Source organism: Arachis hypogaea, chromosome 19 (genome assembly GCF_003086295.3).
Source record: "Arachis hypogaea cultivar Tifrunner chromosome 19, arahy.Tifrunner.gnm2.J5K5, whole genome shotgun sequence".
NCBI classification, from domain to species: Eukaryota; Viridiplantae; Streptophyta; class Magnoliopsida; order Fabales; family Fabaceae; genus Arachis; species Arachis hypogaea.
Genome location: NC_092054.1, coordinates 1,370,237 through 1,392,991, shown reverse-complemented (window position 1 = coordinate 1,392,991; position 22,755 = coordinate 1,370,237). Strand labels below are relative to the sequence as shown.

At 30.8% G+C, this 22,755-nt stretch overlaps 4 protein-coding genes and 1 long non-coding RNA gene across 7 annotated transcripts; 3 read left to right on the top strand and 2 right to left on the bottom strand.

Annotated features, from left to right (window-relative positions):
• The first annotated feature begins 1,020 nt into the window (after positions 1–1,020).
• On the top strand, positions 1,021–5,025 carry LOC112776249 (probable N-acetyltransferase HLS1). 2 transcript variants are annotated; one of them, XM_072227074.1, is made up of 4 exons: positions 1,112–1,467; positions 2,156–2,286; positions 3,968–4,344; positions 4,450–5,025. In XM_072227074.1, exons 1-4 carry the CDS (start codon positions 1,252–1,254, stop codon positions 4,812–4,814), a joined length of 1,089 nt encoding a protein of 362 aa, XP_072083175.1. In that variant the 5' UTR covers positions 1,112–1,251; the 3' UTR covers positions 4,815–5,025. The 2 variants fall into 2 exon arrangements, with proteins under 2 accessions (XP_025676112.1, XP_072083175.1); XM_025820327.3 differs by having other exon boundaries at positions 1,021–1,467; positions 3,968–5,025.
• Positions 5,026–6,036: 1,011 nt separating this feature from the next.
• Positions 6,037–9,877, bottom strand: LOC112776248 (ACT domain-containing protein ACR11). Its single transcript, XM_025820326.2, has 10 exons — positions 9,249–9,877; positions 8,381–8,438; positions 8,111–8,236; positions 7,834–7,928; positions 7,588–7,672; positions 7,424–7,483; positions 7,056–7,111; positions 6,761–6,866; positions 6,565–6,633; positions 6,037–6,248 (listed from the first exon to the last, which is right to left on the bottom strand). The coding sequence occupies exons 1-10, from the start codon at positions 9,419–9,421 to the stop codon at positions 6,186–6,188; spliced, it is 891 nt and encodes a 296-aa protein (XP_025676111.1). The 5' UTR covers positions 9,422–9,877; the 3' UTR covers positions 6,037–6,185.
• Positions 9,878–10,963: 1,086 nt separating this feature from the next.
• On the top strand, positions 10,964–13,647 carry LOC112775752 (uncharacterized). Of its 2 annotated transcripts, XR_003189664.3 has the most exons (3): positions 10,985–11,123; positions 11,369–12,867; positions 12,961–13,647. XR_003189664.3 is itself a non-coding variant. In XM_025819586.3 (2 exons), the coding sequence occupies exon 2, from the start codon at positions 11,394–11,396 to the stop codon at positions 12,801–12,803; it is 1,410 nt and encodes a 469-aa protein (XP_025675371.1). In that variant the 5' UTR covers positions 10,964–11,123; positions 11,369–11,393; the 3' UTR covers positions 12,804–13,647. The 2 variants fall into 2 exon arrangements, 1 of the variants encoding a protein (XP_025675371.1); XM_025819586.3 differs by having other exon boundaries at positions 10,964–11,123; positions 11,369–13,647.
• Positions 12,905–16,960, bottom strand: LOC112775753 (beta-ketoacyl-[acyl-carrier-protein] synthase III A, chloroplastic). The gene is made up of 8 exons (XM_025819587.3): positions 16,549–16,960; positions 16,069–16,217; positions 15,697–15,833; positions 15,495–15,600; positions 15,291–15,409; positions 14,231–14,295; positions 13,928–14,150; positions 12,905–13,414 (listed from the first exon to the last, which is right to left on the bottom strand). Exons 1-8 carry the CDS (start codon positions 16,680–16,682, stop codon positions 13,193–13,195), a joined length of 1,155 nt encoding a protein of 384 aa, XP_025675372.1. The 5' UTR covers positions 16,683–16,960; the 3' UTR covers positions 12,905–13,192.
• A 2,225-nt stretch (positions 16,961–19,185) lies between these two features.
• On the top strand, positions 19,186–21,268 carry LOC112776544 (uncharacterized). The gene is made up of 4 exons (XR_003190039.3): positions 19,186–19,362; positions 20,061–20,119; positions 20,453–20,661; positions 20,976–21,268. It is a non-coding gene; the product is annotated as an uncharacterized lncRNA (long non-coding RNA).
• Positions 21,269–22,755: the final 1,487 nt, after the last annotated feature.

Below are 22,755 nucleotides of genomic sequence, written 5' to 3'. Positions count from 1 at the left end.
ATATATATAAAAACTAGGGCACTATATTATTGTGGATATTTAATTTGAATATGGAGATGGTGTATTGGATCACGCACTACAAACAAAAGAAGATATTAGCATGATGTAATACCATATATGGAACTAGAAACAACACAATGCAAATCTAGATTTTCTTTATAGTTTCTTTTCCAATAAGTAAATAAATAATATAACTCCACTAGACTTTGTGGGGGAGACGCCACTTCTGCATATTCCATTAGAATTCGTAGCTTAAATATATAATTTAATTTCATATATATCAATTACATTTGATTAAAAAATAATAAAAGAACACACACACATACATATATATATAATAGTTAATAATAATTAGTTTAATAAAGTTTTAAATACGTGTAATCATTTGGTTCATGAGTATAATCATATATTATGATTTAGAGATTTAAAATTTGTGATACAGAGTTTGAGAAATTTGTGAGAATCAATAATTTTTGAGAAAATATTCAGTTTGATCCCTAAAGTTACATTCGAGCCTTAATTTAGTCATTAAAGTTTCAATTATCTCAATTTAGTCCCTGAACTTTTTAAATTTTAATCACGTTAGTCCCTACAGTGGTTTCCGTCACAGAATCAATTGAAAAGTTTGGGAACTAAATTGAAACAATTAAAATTTTAAGGACTAAATTGAGACTCAAGTGTAATTTTAGAGACCAAATTGAATATTATCTCAAAAAATTTTAATATCTTTTGTTATTATTTAACTAGCACAAATATTAAATTGTCTTTAATAAAAAAATTATTAATTTATGTGTATAAATTTTAAAAGATATAAATATAAATTATATATTTTTTGTCTGTAAAATATCTGAAAATATAAGTATAAATTATTACTGATAAAATACTAACAAAAAATAATAATATTTTCTGACTATATATTATTATTCATAAAATGTAGCATGTAGAATTTAAAATTGGCAAAATATTAGTAAAAAATAATAAATTTTATTTATATATAATATAGTACGTTGGATTTAAATTAATATGATAATTGGAGTCCCTCTAACCACTTGAAGGCAACATATATTCTTTGTGGTTCTATGAACTACTTACCATATAAATATATGATGAGTATATATATATATAGAGTTAGTTATAGCACATCAAACACGCAAGAAGGAACATACATACACATACATACACTATATATCTAGTATCTACTCTTCTTTCTTTCTTTGCAAATAATTAACTATACATCATTGATCAATCGTCATGTCTATGAAGATAGCAGCTGATGAAAGAGAAACATCATCATCAAAGATGGAAGAAGTGAAGGTGAGAGAGTATGATGAAGAGAGACACAAAATGGAAGTTGAGAAACTTGAGAAGCTTTGTGAAGTTGGACAGAGAGGGAAGCCTTCTCTTCTCACTGACCTCATGGGAGACCCCATTTGCCGTATCCGTCACTTTCACTTGCATCTCATGCTGGTAATTTTTTATAATTATATCTACCCAATCTCATCAAATGTCAATGGAGTAGGTTCTTTATCTACTAACTCTTTCCTTAATTTACATATTTTAGTAGAACCGTTTCGAACTCAATAATATCGTTTGATCTGCATAGTCGATTTTATTTAGTGGGATAATATTTTGTTATTGTTGTAAATTGTAATTTAACGATTTTTAATCGACAAGAGTTTTCAACTTGTTTTTACTGTTTATTTGATATTATCATAAAATTACTCATTTTAAAAGTTTAAGTTGATAAGAGGAAGTAACATTAATAATTATACTAAAATTTTTTTTGATAAAAACGGCGGTTTTTTTAGTATTTACAACGGTTTGAACCGTCATTATTATTAATAATGACGGTTTCGTAAAGCGACGTAATTCTGAGCGCCATTCTAGTTATTGCGGCGGTTTTTTAAAAACCGCCACAATTTCTTGAATTAAAATGGCGGTTCTTTTTGACAATGGATAGGACAATGTGATATTAATGGTTATATCTTTAACAGATATAATATAAATTTAATTTTTTTTTTTTGGAAAAAAGGAAAAGTAGTAGATGTGAACCCATAGATGATGTTCAAATTGAAGTAGAGTATATTGCTTAGATTGCATAATATATAATTTATGTTTTAAGTTTGAAAGTTTTATATGTTTGGGGTTTAAAAAGGTTGCAGAATATGGAGAAGGAGAAGTAGTTGGAGTGATTAGAGGGTGTGTGAAAACAGTTACAAAGGGGAATTCATCACTTCATATAAAGCTTGCTTATATCTTAGGACTCAGAGTCTCTCCTCTACACAGGTTAGTTACACTCTCTAAATAAATTCTCTGTTTCCTATTATATTATTTATTTATTTATTTATTAATTTAGTTTACAAGACATACACAATAAATATATAAAACATTTGTCTTTTGGTCCCATTTATTACATGCAATAATATATAACACAAATGATATCCAATTTTCTGTGATGTCACAAATTAAACCATTTTATTATTAATAGCAGACAAAATACTCAGTTTGATCCTGAAGTTATACTCGAACTTCAATTTAGTCTTTGAAGTTTCAATTGCCTCAATTTAGTCTCTGAACTTTTTAAATTTTAATCACGTTAGTCCCTACAGTAGTTTCCATCACAGAATCAATTGAAAAGTTTAGAAATTAAATTGAGGCAATTAAAATTTTATGGAGTAAATTGAGACTCGAGTGTAATTTCAGGGATCAAATTGAGTATTATCTCTTAATAGCACAAGTAAAAGTTAGTAGCATTTTTAGTGTTGTGTATTCTCCACAAAAGTCAGTTCAGAAAGTGTGTTTTGCTTCTGTTCTGTTTGCCATTGCCTATTATTATTTATAAAATAATTAAAAAAAAAAAGAAAGAAAATGGAGTGAAAAAGAAGTGGTGGGGAGATTAGATTCTAAAAAAAAGAGAAGGTTATTGATCCTCGTATCATGGAAAGTGTGAATAAAGGAGAGGTAAGCTAGGCTGTCATTGACACATGTATCCACTAATACAAGGCTACTTTAGCAACAAACTAACAATTGGATAGGATACCATGTCTTATTCTTAATTTCAACTATATCACTAAATATTGGTCCTAACTTCTTAATAATAAGCTCCACAAAAGTCCACTTTTTCTGCCCACTTCAAATCATCCACATCATCTCCCTCTTCATTTTAATTAATTCTTGTTTCATTATTTTTAGTATATATATATTTTTTTATTTCATAATTTATTATATAATAATATAAGTTATATGCTATGAAGCATGAACACTTCGTTGAGTTGTCGTGTCCGCGTGTCGGACACATTTCGGACATGACGACATTCGTCCGACACGCGTGTCTGTGGTGTCCGAACGTGTCTTAATAAAAAATAAAAAATTCTTTTCCGGACACACCTAAATACCATCACGTGTCAGCATGTCCTGTCTTATTCTTAACATATATTTTTAAAATAAATTTAGATATAGTATATATTATTATTTATTAAAATAAAAAATATTTTAAATACTTAATATAATTAAAATAAAACATTAAAAATAATTAAAAATTTTAATTTATATTTTAATATCAATAAAATATCAAAATATCATTATGATTTATCTAAAAAATACTTTATATTTTATATGTATACGTGTCCCCGTATCATATAAAATTTTAAAATTCGCGTGTTGGCGTGTCCCATATCGTGTTGTGTCCCATGTCCGTGTCAGTGTCTATGCATCATAGGTTATATGTAAATACTGAAAAAATAATAGATATATGATCTCACAAAATTTTATGAAATAAATAGAAAGTTTGGTAATCTTGATTGATTAATTATAATTCATGTTTGATACTTTTCAATATAGATCTCTACTTTAAGAAAAATAAAGAAATGAAGTTAAAAGCTAAAGGACAAAAGCAAAAGATAAAATAAAAATGGTGTGATAGTTGAGAAGGAAATAACAAGTTTAAAGGTTCTATTGGCACATGCAGGAGATATGGCATTGGCACAAAGTTAGTTGAACATTTAGAAGAATGGTGCAAGCAAAAAGGTGCTAACTATGCATATATGGCAACTGATTGCACAAATGAGCCTTCACTCAATTTGTTCACAAAAAAATGTGGATACTCAAAATTTAGGACTCTAACCATGTTAGTGCAACCTGTTCATGCTCACTACAAGCCAATAAGCTCCAAAATCGCCATGCTTCGGCTTCCAGTGCGCCTAGCCGAGTCGATGTACAACTATATCTTCGCGAATTCGGAATTTTATCCTAAGGATATGGACGTAATTTTGTCAAACAAACTCAATCTGGGGACTTTTATAGCAATACCAAAGAAGAATATGACGAAATTCGATCTTAAAATGGGTATTCTCCCTCCAAGCTATGCTATACTAAGTGTTTGGAACACCAAAGAAGTGTTCAAATTGCAATTGAAGGGTGTGTCACCATTAGCACATGCTTGTTGTGCAGGTACAAGGTTGTTAGATGAATGGATGCCATGGCTAAGGTTACCTTCATTCCCTGATGTTTTTAGGCCATTTGGGGTTTATTGTCTTTTTGGTCTACACATGGAGGGAAAATATGGTAAACAACTCATGAAGGGTCTATGTGGACTTGTGCACAATATGGCTAGAGATGATGGTGGATGTGGGGCCATTGTGGCTGAGTTGGGCCTAAGGGACCCAGTTAGAGAGGCTGTCCCACATTGGACCAAGTTCTCATGGGCTGAGGACATGTGGTGCATCAAGAATCTTGACAAGAAATGTGAGCCGTCCGATTGGTTGACTTCTAAATCCTCTTCTCCAGTTATTTTTGTTGATCCCCGAGATTTTTGACTCTAAACTCTAAAACCCTAAATTCTAATAAACAAAAAAAAAAAAAGAGAGGAAGAGTTACTAATTGAATGAAGTGTTTGAGTTTCAGAATTAGTCTTATAGATAGTTCAAATGGTGGAGATCTTGGTAAAGTCTTTTTTTTTTCATGTCAATGTAAGATGTAAAGTAACTAATGAAATTGCAATGATTAATTAAGCTCTATCCATAATCATCACACAACAAGCCATAATTTGATCCAAAATTGAACAATTTAATTACTACTAAACAATCCAAATACTAACAATTTTAGATAGAGTAATTGTTGATGATTCTAGTCATTTCATGTTGTTGTGTGTCTTGTATATAAGTGTAAACAAATATTCATGTGAAAATTGGAAAATAGGTAGGTGAATATGTTTGGAGATTCATGTGTAAGTTGTGAGAGGGACTTAATAAAGATGGATGCTAGGTGTGGCAAAATTGTTATGTGAGCGTTAGGTGGCATGGTATCAACTCATAACGGGTGTTCGCGGTGCAATTTGGTTCGGTTTTAATGGAAAAAGTCATCTGATCCAAACGCTTAATTAATGTGCGGTGTAGTTTGAATTGGATAAATTTTTTTTGGAAATCCGATCCGATCCGATTACAAGCGATTTGGATCGGTTTGGATTTGTGGGTTTTTAAATAAAAAAAATTAAATACATATAACAAGTCTCAACATCAAATTTTAAATAATCAACAATGACATAACAAGTTTTAACAATATCTTAAAAAACTAATGATAACATAACAATAGAAATAAAATTATAGGTTAGTTAAAATAAATAAATAAATAACATTTTGAATATAAAATATTTATTAAATAATAATAATACATAAATAATAGAAAAATGTATAACAAATTAAACATGTTATAAATATAATTGTAAATATAATAATAAAATAATAATATTATAGCACATTGTGCGGTTTAGATTAAATTGGATCGTTATAAAAAGTAGATCCGAAATCCGATCCAATCCAGCGGTTTACAAAAAATAGAATCCAATCAAATCCGAATTAGTGCGGTTTTAATCGGTTTTCGGATTGAATCGGATTGGATGAGCGGTTTAATTTAGATCGGTTTGGATTTGACTCATACCATTTTACACATAATTCTAGCATTTTAGATTTTCATACAATTTTTAGTTGTATAATAATAAAATAGACGGTAGTAATTTACAATCCTATCCATGTGAAACACAATTTTATGTTTTAAGGGTTTTTTTTTTTAACTACATTCTCCATTAAATGACCAAAGTAAAAGAATGCAAAGCATTATACAATTCCATGGTGGCCATGTATTCCAAAGGGAAAATACATTGTTCTGTATTTTTGTACCAAGAGATACCATTAAAAACTGGATTCCTCAGTTGATGGACGCCTTAAGAAATATCTCAAGCTGTTAGCAAGAACCTGCCAATTAGTAGAAAAAGTTAATTAACCTTTTGAAGCTTATGATTATAAGTAAAAGTTGATTATTTCACAACTACTATGATTTTATCAAATTGACTCTAAGTATTTAATTATTTAATAATATAAATAACCATTCCACACTTTTCTTTTAGTAATTTTACCATGTAAAACCAACTTCTCTCATACAATTCATTCTCATATAATAGAAATTATAGAGATAATTCAAATCCTACAACTTTCTCAATAAACACACATTTAGTTACTTGCATGTAAAGAAATCTTGATTTCTTATGAATCAATGGAGGAATAATGTTACCAGCTGGAGAGGCCTGATAATTGCTTTGCCTTGGTAGCTAACATGAAACTTTGCCTTAGCCAAGAGACCCTAGATTCGGCAACGAAGATTTTCGATAAGATTCGCACATTTCACCATTTTTTTAATGAGTTATTTAATTGATAAAAATAGTTTTGAATTACTAGAAGGCCATAATAATGTAACATGATATACATACCTCAGTATCAAATTCTCCAGATTCAACATCAATGTTTATGTCAGTAATAATCTTTACAAGATCAACCAGTAATCCCGGTCGATCAGCTGTCTCAACATATAACAAACTACAAAAAGGAAAAACATATAAAAAAAAAGCATTAAGCAATTGCATATATGTATTGGTCAGAAGAAGTAACACATAATAATTCAAATGCGGAACTGAGCACTTTTTTTAAGACCTCAAAAACTATGTGAGGCTATTTGGATCAGAATTTCAGTTATGTAAGGAAGAAGCAAGAAAATGTATGCTTTACCTTCGATTTGGACCATCGGCGGAAACGTTTATGTGGGTTGCTATGTCCACATCAACCTGAAAGATATGAAAAATGATCATTAAGTTCAGAGAAGATTAGTCATCAGAGTCCAGAGATGAATAGTCAACTACATTGTTGATGAATATTTGCAAGTTCTATTAAGATTCAAGAAGTGGCCCTAAAAATTTACTCTACCGTCTTCGCTTCCTCAAGCTTTTATGCTGCAGTTTAAGATCAAGAAATACAGATTAAAGAGATTGAAATTAAAGGTCTAATGAACACCAGATCCTACTTTCTAATTTAGCTCTATTTCTACAATGACCAATTATTACCATAATGAGTGAAAATAAAATGTAGACATTAATCACCTGCTCTTTTGGAGGTAAAAGTCCAAAAGCTGCTCCCATTGCCAATTGGGAACTTGATTCCTAAACCAGTATGAAACATGTAACTCTAATCAGCAGAGGAATCGCTATCGGCATCTAAACAAAACCATGCTTCAATGATAAGGAGAATAGTCAGGGAAGCATACCGGGTGATATTGAATTAGATTATTTATAATTGTCAAACGAATTTGCTCTAACAACTCCGGATCTTCCACTTTTCTGCCAGTATCACTGTAAACAAATTTCCAGCAACATACATATCCAATGAATTAATACAAAAGCTAATTGAAAAACCTGATCCAAGATATTAGTCCTAATGAGACATACAATGGTTGGATAGTAACATGCATTATGAACATCACATAAATAATGTGTAATGATGTCGCACTTACGCTTTTGTGATCGAAAATTTGTTGTGCTTGCCAGAGGAATCAAGAAAAACATTTGCCTTAACAACATTGAGACCCAAGTTTTTTAGTGCATTCATCTGCAACCATACAGAGAGTAAATTTTATTGATGCACATTATCAAATATGTTTCAACAAAACCAAATAAAAGAGAAAGTTGGAAATCCACAAATTCTATGTTGTGGCAATATAGAAATTTATATATATATAAAAAGGAAGAATTAATAAGAGCTTAAATTAAGTCAAAGCATGGCTAACCAACCGTATCAAGAAGAGCCCCAAGCCGATCACCGAAAGTTATCTCGACCACGGTTGAATCTGGATCAGAGTCTTGATCAATTATAACTATTGGAGTTGGAACGGTATCGGTGATGCCTTGGTTTCCATCCTGTTCTCCACAGAAACAGAATAAAAAAAAAAAAAACAAATTTTCACCAATGGCAGTCAAGAAGACTAGAAAAAATGAAGCAATGATCATTCACATGCAACAAGCAACATTCATATATGCTGATATTACATTAAATAGCAATACCTCCACATCAGTAACAGGTGCTGCTCGGGGTATAATTGTAGTTCCGGAAGATGACAATCTGACAAAAGGGTACATACAATTAACATAAAACAAATGGACACATCTTTCAGATGCAGTCCTAGCTGAAGGTTACATCTTACCACACTCACTTTGCAAATTTTACATGTTCAATAGCCTTCAAAAAAAAAAACCAACATTTGGCAATAATATAGAAGTTCAATAGTTCATGGTTCACTTTCAGCACTTTACTTCCTAGTTTAATTAATCAGACTAAAATATACAATTAACCCCTTTGAACTTTGGCTTGTGAAGTTTACAATCTTGGAACTTTAATAAAAAAAGGCTTTTTATGCACTATTTGACAACCTCAGGGTGTCGAAAAATCACACATTTTGAAATTTTAGTGGTGTAAAGTGCACATGAGCTAAAATTCAAAAGAAATAACTGCAATTTTTTTTTCTCCTTAATCAGAATCTGACTACATATAAGTCCATTAAGTTTTCAACTCTACATATGATACAACCAGATATCATTCAAGCTAGAAACATTGGGGCTGAAGAAATAGAACAAATCATTTGCCAGAATTGAATATTACCATAAGCAGTGAGCAGAGGATCCAAACATCAGTACCACAGGATCACTATTAACAAAAAGTTCTTAGAAGTACTAATTGAATTAAGTAAATTACAATTCCATGCATTACAAAAACAGCAGCAAAAACAACAACAACAATAACTACCAAAGAACATTCAAATCAACTAATCATCAACAGAAAATAGAATTGTTATGAAATGATTATCTATCAACAAGTATGGTCAAAGAGATTTGAAAAAACAACAAATAAAAAGTAATCAATAGCTCAGTTTACCTTCTGCTGTGAATAATGCATGATAGCTTAGTAGCAGTAGTTGCAACAAACCCAGAAGAAGTCTTCAATGAAGGAGCAACACAAATTGTCCTTTCCAAAGGTCTAAAGCTGTTGGTGCTATCAAAAGCACTGAATTGAGGTCCAAGACTCCAAGCAGCCATAGCTATAGCCATTTTAATGTAATTATTATAGTAGTAATAAAATCTCTTCAAGTTCAAGCTAAGGTGAAAACTTTTGACTTTAGCAGAGAAAATAAGCAATGGAAGAGAAAAAGATTAGATTTTTAAAGATGGGGTTAGAGAAAAGTGGCGAAATTGCATGGAATATGAATGTGGGTGAGGGAACTTGCAGAGAATGGGTGAATCATCCTCTTTTTCGGATAGAGAAAGAAGAAAGAGAAAACAATGTGCTGTGCATTGTTTCATTCATTCATTCATTTCCTTCATTCATATTTGTTTCTCTCTCTAGAGAAGATGATGAGAGAGAAAGTGAGAAGGAACAATCTGAGCCGTCCATTCATGATCTTGTTGGGAGAGTGTGTCTTCGATTTGATGAGATTTTGTTTGGACAAGCAACATTGAAAAGCGACACGTTTGGTGGATATTATACATTTCAATAAAGATTTTTTTTCTTGAATTTTTTGTTAACTTTTTTTTAGATGCTATAACATTGTATAAATAATAGATTGAGGTAAATATAAATTGTTTTGTATGAAATAAAATATTTTTTTAATTTTTAAATTATTATTGATTATGTAGAGTATTTTATTTAAAATTTGACTACATGCATAAATATTTATCTTTAAATTTAGTCTTCTCTTTAATTATTTCGCATGAAATAAAATAATTTTTTAATTTTTAAATTATTAATTATGTAGAAGAGTATTATATTTAAAATTTGAGTAAATATATAATTTAATAAATTTTTTTAATATTTTTTTAAATTATACCACAAAAAAAATTTTATTCTATGTAAAATAATTTTTAAAAATAACTTAAAATATGTTTGGAATACTATAAAAATTTGTAATAGAGTAATAGCTCAATGCATAGTAATTCGAATCAGCCCCATTCGAATTATATAGAAACAAAACCAAGGAGTAAATCGAACCAAGTTGCTTCGATATACCTTCACAAAACGCTTATGCATAATTCGAACTATATTGTTTCGAATTATGTAGGAATGTAATTCGAAAGAAGTTGCTTCGAATTACATAATAATATGCTTTGGTTGATTGATGAATCAGATTTTTATTTGGCTGATTTGTGTAACAAGTTTCTTCCCTTGACTTAAATATGTTTTTTACCCTAAATTATACTCACCAACTACTAACTAATGCTACATGCTATGTAAGAACTTTTTATTTTTAATATTGGAGTGGTAGTAGTATTTTTTTAAAATATGGATTGTTGGGGTGTTATACTCAAATGTGGAATCGTTTAACTAAAGAAACAGAAATCGGATCGTCCGATTTATTAGAGATACAGAAATCGGACCGTTTGATTTGTGAGAGGTACACAAATCAGACCGTCTGATTTATGGTAAAAAAAATAAAAAAATTTGAAGTACAGAAATCAGACTCTCCAATTTGTGTATTTTTCACCGTTTTAAAAAATACCAAAAATTACAATATTAAAGTATATCACCACTTCTACTTCCATAACAAAAAAAATTAGCCTCTATGTAAAGGCCACCTTTTTTTTTGTATCTTTTTCAACATGAGCCCATTGGGCCGGAAAGGCCCAAATCATCAGCGCCGCCGCAAAAGTGATATCTTCAGCTTAGCGCCGTCGCGTCTCCCTGCTCTCTCTTGTGGAGGTCCAGAAGCAACCTTCCTTCAATTTCTTTCCATGAAGCAATGAACAGAGAGAATTGGTACGTAATTTGATGAATTCATTTTATTAATTTCATTTATTTACAATTATGCATTATAATCTTCACCACAAAGGATTTGTACACTGAAATTTCACTTCAAAATATGATTTTTGTTGAAATATGATTGATTGCTGTTACAGTAGTTGATGGTGTTCTTCTCTTTGAATGAACCAAACAATGAAAAAAAAAAAAAAACCTATCAATCACTTTTCTGATCACAGTTCTAACTCCTAACGGTTTTTCAGAATCAAAGTAAGCTTCTTCTATTCCATGGCATCGAAGCTCATTGTGGAGGCTCCTTTTGAAGCTGAAAACCAACTTGAATTATCTCTGAGACAAGCTTTTGAGTCCCTTCAACCAAATCTAAGACCCCCTTTTTCCTTCTCTATATCCATTCCAAACCCTGACCAATACTCCCAACTTAACCGTGCAATCCTCCATGGCATCCTAACCGAACCACACTTTGCAAAAACCCACATCAAGCACTTACATGGCATAATAACAGATGGGTATGCAATGTTCATCAATTTACTCATCAAAGTAGTTCACCAGTTGTACCCAAAGCTCCTTGGTTCTGTGAAAAGCCAGCTACTTTGGGTTGCTGAGGAAATGATTTATGTGTTGGGGATTGGTTTCGATGCGCTTTTGGTGTCCCTTTTGAGGCAAATCAATGGAGGTGATTTCAGTGATGGAAATTTGTGGTTGTGTTTGAAGATGGCCACACTTTTCTTGAACAAGTGGCAGTGCTTGTTGGAAGAAGAACCGAATGTTTTGTCATGTGCTTTATATGTGTTTCTTAGAGTTTTGGCTGATCATTGTAGAACCAACAGGCCGAGTGATCAAAATTTTGAGACTTTGAGGAGGTTGGAGGTTTATTTGTGTGTGAAGATTGTGAGGGAAGAGTTTCACTTGTGTTTAAGAATCGGCAGGGATTTCATTCGGTTGTTGCAGGATTTGATTCATGTTCTTGAGTTTAGAGATATTTGGAAGGATTTGATGCTTTGTCCATCAAAGTTCAATACTTCAAGATTTGTAAATGTTTTGCAGCTATACCGCACAAGAACTTGTAGCAAGTATGTTTTGCTTAGAATCAATCCTGAGATGGAGACCAGATTGCGGTTTTTGATGACATATGTTAAATTGGGACATCAAAAGAGGCACCAAATATGGTTTTTTCAGAAGTTTCTTCATGAACCAGATAGAGAAACTATCATAGTTGATATAGTTAGATTCATATGTTGTGCACACCATCCACCTAATGAGATCATTCAATCAGACATTGTTCCTCGATGGGCTGTTATAGGCTGGCTTTTGAAGTCATGTAGGAGCAGTTATGTTGAGAGAAGTGTTAAATTTGCTCTGTTTTATGATTGGCTCTTTTTTGATGAAAGTGTTGACAGTGTGATGAACATAGAGCCTGCAATTTTGTTGATGGTGCATTCTATTCAGAAGTACATTGACATCACACACAATCTTCTTGAGTTCTTGTTATATCTTGTGGACAACTATGATGTTCAGGTGGAGAATAAGATTCTCATAGCTAAGGGTGTATCATCAGCTCTTCAGTTACTTGCCAAGAAGGGTGTGATTCAGTCATATGATGTTTTGACTTATTGTCCTGCACTTTCACCCACTCTAAAAGAGGGTCTGGGAAGGTTGATATCAGGTGTAAAAAGCTAGGATGCTGTAATGGATTTCTGCCAAATCTGTCTTTTATTTGAACTCATTATCTGAAGAATGTTGAGTATGTAGCAACCAATGCACACAAATAAAAGGCCCACTTCTTGAAACTTCATTTGGAAAAACTATTTTAACATTCAAATTCTTATTTTTGCAGTCTGAATTCATTTTGCAACAAGAGAGCTTCTTGGCTAAAATGCCATTATAAGATCAATCCGAATCGTAGATACATAACTCGGAGAAAGGGGAAAAAATATCAGACTATGAATTGAAGACAAAAATGAAGAACTAATTGAATTGAGAATGCTGCATGATCCTTTTATCCAACAGCAAAACTCTCCCTCATTTCTACAAGTGTGTAACAGTGTTTGGACAGGTTCAATTTTCGCTCAGCCCCATCTCAATATTGCTGATCCCCAAGTAAGACCAGCACCAAAGCCGGCAGTCGCAACAGTATGGCCTGCCTTGATCTTCCCACTCCGAACTGCTTCATCTAAAGCCAACGGAATAGAAGCTGCACTTGTGTTACCATAATTAGCCAAATTTGATATTACACGTTCCGAGGGGATTTCTAACCGATCAGCGACTGCATCAATGATCCTCTGGTTTGCCTACACTTGTTCAGAAATAAGGAGCAAGTTACCCAATTTATACTCTACTAATCATGAGTTAAATTTTACCACTCAGCTTTGTCATGCAAAGGCATTGATATTTAATCTTCAATGGTTTATCTTAAGATTTAACTTTGTCATTTTGACTACTTGTTGAGAATGCTCATCCTTTTTTGTACTTATTGCTTCTCTTTCAGCAAAATGATATTATAAAAAGCAGTGTTGTGGAGTTAGTGATTTGGTGGTTGCAAAAAATTCTATCAAGCTACGGTTTTTTTCTCCTTTAAATTCATTTTCAATAATAGGATTTAACAAAAACCAAAAGAATGAATGAACTCGATACCTACTGGTTTAGCAAGAAAGTAGATAAATAAGAAATTAATAGCTATATGGAACTTCACATGATGGCACAGAAAAAGAATCATGGAGTTTGGACAACATTCATATAAAGATTATATTAACATTCAACAGTGGTACCACTTTCTTAGATATCAGATGATATGTTCCCGATACCTGATGGAGAAGTAACCAATCGATGCTCGATGCAGGTAGACCAGCCTTTTGTAGGGCAGCTTCAATTGACTGTGGAACAGTTCGCACTGCAAAGCGAAAGACTTCTTTGCCATTCATGTGAATGCATGAATATGAATGTCGCCTGGGAGGAAAGTTGAACACCGAACCATTTGATTCTGCTGCATCATTGGTCTCATCTTCTTTAATTGTAGCATTCAAATGCCTACAGGAAGTGAAATCAGATGCTTAGTCACAAAACATAAGAGAATGGCATTAAAAAATTGAGGAGCAAGGAGCACATACCTTTGACCATCACCATCACTATGCAAATCAAAACCGAATAAACCATCTTCATCACCGCTACAAGCCTGCAGTATAATCGTAAAACGGGAGCAATGTCATCAATTTTTGTTTCCTTTCAACTCAAACTGAGAAGATAACAATGCAAACATTATAATAAGCTAAAATTAACAGTAAGAAGGCAAAGTATTTCATGGAGCTCTCACAAAAAGTTCCATCAAATGGAGCTGTCTAAAATATTTAAAACTCGTCCTATCTCACTTTTCTAGATTTATAGATTGGGAACAAAATAATTAACAATTTTTTATCAGTCTCTTCTCTATGGTTGAGGTTAAACAGAAAAAAGAAAAAAATCTTTTAACTCAAAAGAATACTACCCTTTGCACTGCCACTAAGCCACTAAGATTAGTGTGTTCTCATTATTCAATAATGGAAATACGAAGAGAAAGATAACGAGAAATTGTTACTGGTCATTAGGCAGCAACTCAGTTGAAACTTCTTCCTGAGAACTCCATTGGTGGTCTTCTGTTTCAGTCGGAAGATTTTCTTGCCAGTGGGAACACTGTGGCGACCAAAATGGGTCTCCCGGACAGATTCAAGGTTCGAAGATGATTTTAGTCATCGTTATAAAACAAGACCAACAAAGGTTGCTATAAAAAAGGTTGCTTTTTGGTTCAAAGTTACTACTAATGTGACATAATTATTGTGGATCTGATCGATACAACTAAATACAAAATATTACTTTGTAAATACTAAATTAATATTCATAGATGAGTAAACCTGAGTCAAATTTTTAAACTGTGCAGAGTTTGGATAAAATAGAGTATGGTGAATTGGTGAGGATTGCAACCATGAAGAAGAAGGGGTCGTTAATAAATTTTTTTTAAGAGTTTTGTTCCCAATTTATAAATATTTTAGTCAACTCCATTTGATGGAACTTTCTATAAGAGCTCCATCAAATACTTTGCCCAGTCACAAATGATGTTCGACTGTTCAACTTATTAAATGGAAATATTGAATACTGCTATAAATGACAGACACCATTAGGAAGGTTTACATTTACCTGTACTAGTACAGCAGCGGCTGCATCTCCAAAAAGGATACAGGACCCCCTGTCAGTCCAGTCGACAAATCTTGAAAGACCATCAGCACCAACTACCAGGACATTTTGAAACCCACCACCTACATTCATATTGATAAACAGAGATTTTTTCACCAGATTAAAAAGATATTACAACCTCATTTCAACAAAATAATGAATCCATACCCCTAATGTGACAAGCCGCTGAGATTAAACCCAACACAAATCCACTACAAGCAGCTGTAATGTCATAAGACAATGGATTTCTTTTGCAGCCAAGGTGCTTTTGAATCTGAAATTCATAAGGACAATATAAGAGATCATGAAAGTGATTCAATCATTTGATACAGTTGTGCAGCTTCTCTTATAGTCCAGCCTTAACCCATACCTGAGGGGCAGAGCCGAAAAGATCCTCTGGAGTAGACGAGCACAACAATATTAGATCAACATCATCCGGATCAACCTTTGCCATGTCAAGAGCTTTCTGTGCCGCGTCTACTGCTAAAGTTGTCAAGCTATCCCTGCCTGCAAGCACAACATCAAGCCAGGTCCATCACCACACAATACGACTTCGAATGATATTTTGAACAAGTTGTTATCAATATATTTATGTGATGAATCCACGGAAACAATGGCCTGCTTTATAAGTTATCGATGCTCCATTGACTTCTACAGCAACTAAATTCTAGAGCCACCCTAAGAACATGCTATGTAACCTAACCATAGTAGCTCTAGCAGTAGCAAATAGCAATTCACTAACCTGAAAGAACTCGGCGGTTACGAATCCCAGTACGAACTGATATCCACTCATCATTAGTATCAACTATTTTTGCGAGGTCATCATTGGAAATCTGAAGAGAAGGAACAGCTGAACCACATCCAACTAACTTGCATCCCCTGCTAAAAAGCCTGCAAACAAAGAGTTTACTTGTATAAATAAGAAAGAGAAAACAAAAGACCCCCCCAAAACAAGGAAATTACATATGTCTTGGAAAATCCAAATTCAACCATGATGCAAGAAATTGTAACCTTTTGAGAATGAGCAGAAATGATTACAAGCATCAGATAAGTTTTGAAAACAAAAAGAAATTATTATATCCCAAAATCCATCAAATTCCAAAAAATGAGTATGAAAGTCAAAGCTAGTGTTCAGTGGAGCAAATTAACAAACACGGCATGTGCAGAATTAAGTTAAGCACAAAAAAGGACTAAAAAATGGAGCTTGGAAAGAGAAAGAGACCTGGGTATGGGAGATTGGGAAGGAGAAGAATCAATGGAAGAAGCTTTGCCTTGGAGTGCACTAAAGCAAACAACTTTGGGATACCCAAGTGAAGAATAAGGGGCAAGGAAGAAGGTAGAAGATACATTTGGCATTTTTGCACCAGAAAACTATAAAAGCAAAAGAGATTGATGTATGTATTTGTGTGTGAATTATGTCATATGAGAAAGAAAGAAAGAAAAAAACGAACTGAAAAAAGAGAAGAAAAGAGTGAGATCGTCAAAATCCAAGTAAGATTTTGTGAGAGAGATGTTAATGTTGTTTGTTATGTTAATGTGTTTTCAGAGTCGTTGGGAATTGAAACTAACACGCACACGAATTGAACCAAACAAAAGCGGTGCCTAATGTGTCGCCGTTTTGCGGCGGAGATTACAAAAGAAAAAAAAACCTGTCAATTCTTTTTCATTAACAAAAAAAATTAGAGATTATGTCACGGGATTTGAATCCTCTAAAATTTGAATTTTACTTTAAAAAATAAAGTGTAATTTTTTATTATTTATTTCATAAGTGAGACTAAAAATAAATATAAAAGAGAAACTATTCAAGTCTAGAAGATTATACTTTATTCTTTAAAGTAAAATTCAAACTTTAGAAAATCCAAATCTTATGTAATCAAAATTTTATTTAAACATTTTGTTGATTAATGAATTATTATTTATATAAGATAAAATTTGAATATTTATTTAAGTGAATAAATAAATTAACTATTTGATTAATTCAAACTAATTATTATTTCAACTCACTTATTTTTTAAATAAGTTGAATTTTAAATTTATTTAATTTGATTTAAATAAATTATACACATGTATCTAATCATATATTAAAAGATCAGTCAGATAATTATTTTGTCACTTAAAATGTTAATAATCATTTAAAAAATTGGAATTGTAGTCAAATGACTATGTAAATTTTTTTATATTATTATTAAGTTAAAATTAAACTTTTCAAATTAACTTATTTTGTTTAATATAGAAGAATTAATCAATTAACACACATTTTTCATTTAGTAGGCTTTATTTGATAATAATATAGATAATTAGATATAAAACATACAAGTTGTTTTGAAAAATAAAAATAAAGACATAATTTTTTGTTTTTAGTTTTACTTTTTATTTAGTGGCTAATATCTTATTCTTATATGATAATATATAGATGATTATACATTGAGTAGATATAATTTTTAAAAAAGAAAGAAAATATACATAAAAGTATTGTATAAAAGAACAATTATTATATGTATTTACATATATTATTTTATATATTTTTAATATATGTTTATATTCTAATATATATAATCTATATAAATAATTGATTGATAGCTCACTTTTAATATAATATCACCATCATTTTCTTTTCTTGTGTTATTGATCCAACTGCTTTTGTGGCTTGTTCAATTGTTGTAACCCACTACCCACCAATACCATCCTTATTCTTCCAAGCAACAATCATGTGTTTAATTTAAAGTACTAATTAATGTAGTTACATATCTGGCTACCTGCTTTGCAAAAAATAGTTTAATGTTTTATGAGTATTACTAACTATACTTTTTAATTAATCAATTATTTTAGAGTATGACTTTGATGCTTTATCAAATTTAAAAAGATTTATGCTCATTAACTAATTGTAGTATTTTTTCTTGCATAGTTATTAAAATAATCAAATAATATATATGGGTGAAAATTAACTATATTATTAACTTAAAAGATGAAAATAAAGCTAGTGTAGCATAAATCTTATCTTCTAATCAAATATACTTTCAAAGTGTATTTGGATGGGGTCATTAAATTATTAAAGAAAAGAAAATAATTATGGAAAATATTTAAAATAATTTATAACAAAATTGTGTTTGGGCATTCAATAGAAGAATTATAACATTTAAGAAAATTTAATGAATAATTTTAATTAGCTAAAATAAAGGATTTCAATTTTCACTTATAGTAAATGGATTTTAATTTCTCATTCTTTTATCTTAATTAAAATTAACAAAAAAAGAAGTCAAATGAGAGAAAAATAAACCAATAGAAGTAATTTAATTACATTGCCCATACAAAAAATTTTATAAATGCAAGTAATATATTTATTTCATCCAAATAAAAAATGTTGCAATTGATTAAAATTTAATTAAAACATAAATGTCTATGTGTTTAAAATTCTATAAAATTTTAAAATACTTTTATCTAAACACAACCTCAATATGTAAAAATCAAATTCTTCTTTTAGTAATAAAAATACTCAATCAATAAGTCAATATCTTATATGAAAGAAGGGGCAAGAGAGAGTTTTTAATTTACAATGACATTTGGCTCACATGTTATATAAATTTCTAAACCAAATTTTCCTACTAATAAATGGTGGGGAAAGATTGATCCATGTTTGGGACCCTTAACCCTGTGCATGTTTGCCAAGTCAAGGACTCAAGGCACCTCAATAGTTAAATTTGATTCCCCTAATAAATTATTCTTTTTTTCTTTTTGGACATACGTAATAATAAATTATTCCGAACATTGATATTAACGCTTTTTTTTTTTTTTAAATTAAGTGAGGGCACAAGGCTAGAAACAAGACTAATAAAGATCATAATAGTTTTAAAATAACCGACTTATAATTACTAACCATCAGAGTGGCGCAGCGGAAGCGTGGTGGGCCCATAACCCACAGGTCCCTGGATCGAAACCAGGCTCTGATATAAAAAAGAGAAGCTTCTCCCACTTTAACAGGATTTTGGGGAAAATGGCATGACTTGATACTTGAACTGCAGATAGAGAGAAGTATGTGGTATGATGTCTCTGCCATTTGGAATGTTTCTTGAACCTCTTTTCACTTTTAATATCTGATGTGCTTATGAAATTTCGCTATTCTTTATTTGCATTGGGTTGTTGTTGACTTGTTGGCTTATCCATTCAGAAAATATTTAGTTTTTTTCTTTGGTGATAATATGCAATGGAATATAAAGCTTGAATCCTTTCATTTGATTTTGGGACAGCATGTATCACTCTTTTTTGTATACTATTTCCTTCCAAATCTAGATTTTGATGGCCTTTGTTGGCTGTATAAGCAATTCTTAAATTCTTAATTATTAGCTATTGATCAGGTTATATTTCTGACTCGTTTCATGTTGGTGGTAGTTACTTTAATGTATTTTATATGAATAAGTATAGAGAGTCAATGGTCTAAGCGTACAATGTGTACAATGGAGGTTTAGGAAGTATTAGAGATATGACCATTAGTGTTACATTATCCTGTCAGGTTACGCTTTTGGGAGGAATGGTTTCATGATATGATATTAGAGTTCTAGATCCAAAAGATTAAAAGTTCGATTCTTGGTGAACCCCAAAATCAGCTTAAGCTTTTGAAATAAGTGGTTTTATAACATGAGATGTTTATTATCCCTAGTATCCGGATGGTTATTCTGGATAGTACGGATGATGTTCATTTTACTCATTTTATATGTTGTTACCTCTTGAATTTTGCAGGAAAAATTTGCCGTGTCTACACCAACACTTCTATTTAATCTTGAACTAGACACACTACGGTATATTCTCTTTATATATACATACATGTTGCTGTGCCTAAATCCATAGTTTTAATACAATTATTTTTGACAGAGTTAGTATTGAATTTACAGTGCCGATTTAGGCCTTTTGGGCTTCCCTCCCAAAGATTCTTGACGTTTTTATATGTTTATGACACTGCATAACAACCTTTGAAGCTGTGTTAAAAAAAAAATAGAGGATTACTGTTACTTATATGTTCAGGGAAAAAATGCTTATAACATTTGCGAGTTAGAATTATAGAATTTAGAGTGTAAAGGTTTAAAATGTAACATTTCAAGACCTGACTCTCCCTCCCTTTTCCTCTGAAACAGGAATTCACAAAGACACAAACAAATGCTATACATACAACATCAACAAAGTCTTATTTCACTTGGTGGGTCGATTATATGAATTAAATAATTTCATTGAATTCTATTATGTATGATGTTTACAGTAAGATATAAATCTTCTTTAATTACTTCGTGTATGTTTTTTGGAAGAGGAGAGAAGCTCTCTACAATTTCTTCGAAGAGGCTACAAGGTGTTCTATTTTGTTAGTTTATCAGTCTATGTTTTTGTTTATGCTTGTGGCTTGTTTGTTGGCGTCTCTTATTCACATATAAGGGTCCTTTTTTTCAGCTTATTTTGCCAAAATACTGTATAAGAAAGCCAGGTTTCACATATTTGGATAAAATTTAGAAATAATTAGGATTTTGCGAGTTTTAAGCTTTTTTTATTTTGTTGGAGCTGAAGATAGTAGCATATAAGAAAAATCAACTTTTAGTTTTTTCAATTATAAAGAAACTTTTGTCAAACATGCCTGAAATCTTTTACCTGCCTCATTTGATATTGCAGGCAAGCACATGGTGGGAAGAAGATTTTGATTTGGAAGCATCTTCTGCATGGAGGAGCTGATCACTACACTATAAAACTAATATAAGAGATTCTCTCTGTTTTTTTTGTTATTTAAATGTAAGTATTATGTAATATTCCCAATTTTCTGTTCAGTTTGAAACCAATGTGACCCATTTTGTGGCATTTATAGTTGAATTGTTGCAAACAAATATCAGATGGAATTTCCAAACCCAATTGTAACAAATCATATTGTGGGAATCCACCAAAGTATACCAGCAATTAGTTTGATAAAAGGTTAAAGAAACCCATCATATCCCTGAAAAGACCATTAATCTCTCTATCTTGCGGAATTGATTTGGATCCTCTCATACTTAGAATAAAAAAGTTTGCTCTAACCAGATCATGTTTGCTTCAAACATGAGAGAATTTAACTTCATGGAATCATGTTGCATTTATTGTCTATGTAATCCCATAGTTTGATTTGCTAACATGCATAACAAATATATATGTATAGCCCAAGTAGAAGATTGTTAGGAAATTATTATTTCTTAATATATTTATGGATAATACATATATATTAATTATAATCACAAATTAAGTAATTTCACATTAAATGACTTATATAACGGTTATCTCATTTATTGTCATAAATATTAAATTAAATAAATCATTATTACTTTTGATTTGGATAAATGAGATTAAAACCATATATACTATTTTATTTAAGTTTTAGGGTTTAATGAGTGTTACACTCAAATATAAAGAATATTTCAGAATTTTGGTCTCCAACACATCAAACTCGTATCCGTATCTCTTTTCCCACAGTGGAGTTGTGATTCAGCCCTATTAGGGATGCAGAAGATTTTGGTTGACGAAGATCAAAGAAGCACAAGAGCTAAGCTCTCTTATCTCAACTATGCTCTCGAATGAAGTGACGTTTTCTCGCTCTCAGTTATATTTCTTAATAATTTAACATGGATGATCTTGAGATTGAGAAATACTAAAATTTTCAAATAAAATAGAATTTTTATTCAATCAAATAATGATAAATAAATTTATTGAATTAAATTATAATAATATGATCATTAGATGATAAAAAATGTTAGAAAAATAAATAAATAATATTTTAAGAGTATAGAAATATATATTAAATTGTCATTTCACTTTACTTTTTTAATCAACGACAATAAATAACTTGAATTAATTAGATTTTTACAAAAAATTATATACCTAAAATTATTTCATTTCTTCAAAAAATTTTTGAACATATAATAGTTCAATGAGAGGTTCACTATTGAGAATTGAATATAATATTTTTAAATTCGTATTTTCAATAAAAATATGTACTTAGTTCTATCCATCCTAAATAATTCTATATTCACAATTACTTATCCATCTAAATAATTTTAACATAGATAAAATATTATCTTTAGATGCAAAAAATTTAAAATATATTTATTCTATTTCAAAAATTAATATTCATATTTAACTTAGAATTTCAACAAATATGATAAAAATATTATATTTTTTAGTTAAAAAAGTAAAATATCTATAAATATATTTTTGTGCTTTAGCTTTAAATTTAAAAAAAAAAAAATTGACAAGTTAATGGAATCAAATCATATTTTTATAACATATATAAGAATGTATATTACACATAAATAAAAAATGTTAGGTGTAATAAGAATAAATACATAAATTAAAGTAAAATTTTAAAAAATAAGAACCAATAAAATATTGAAAAAAATATATCTCTATTTTTTAGATACATATTTATAAT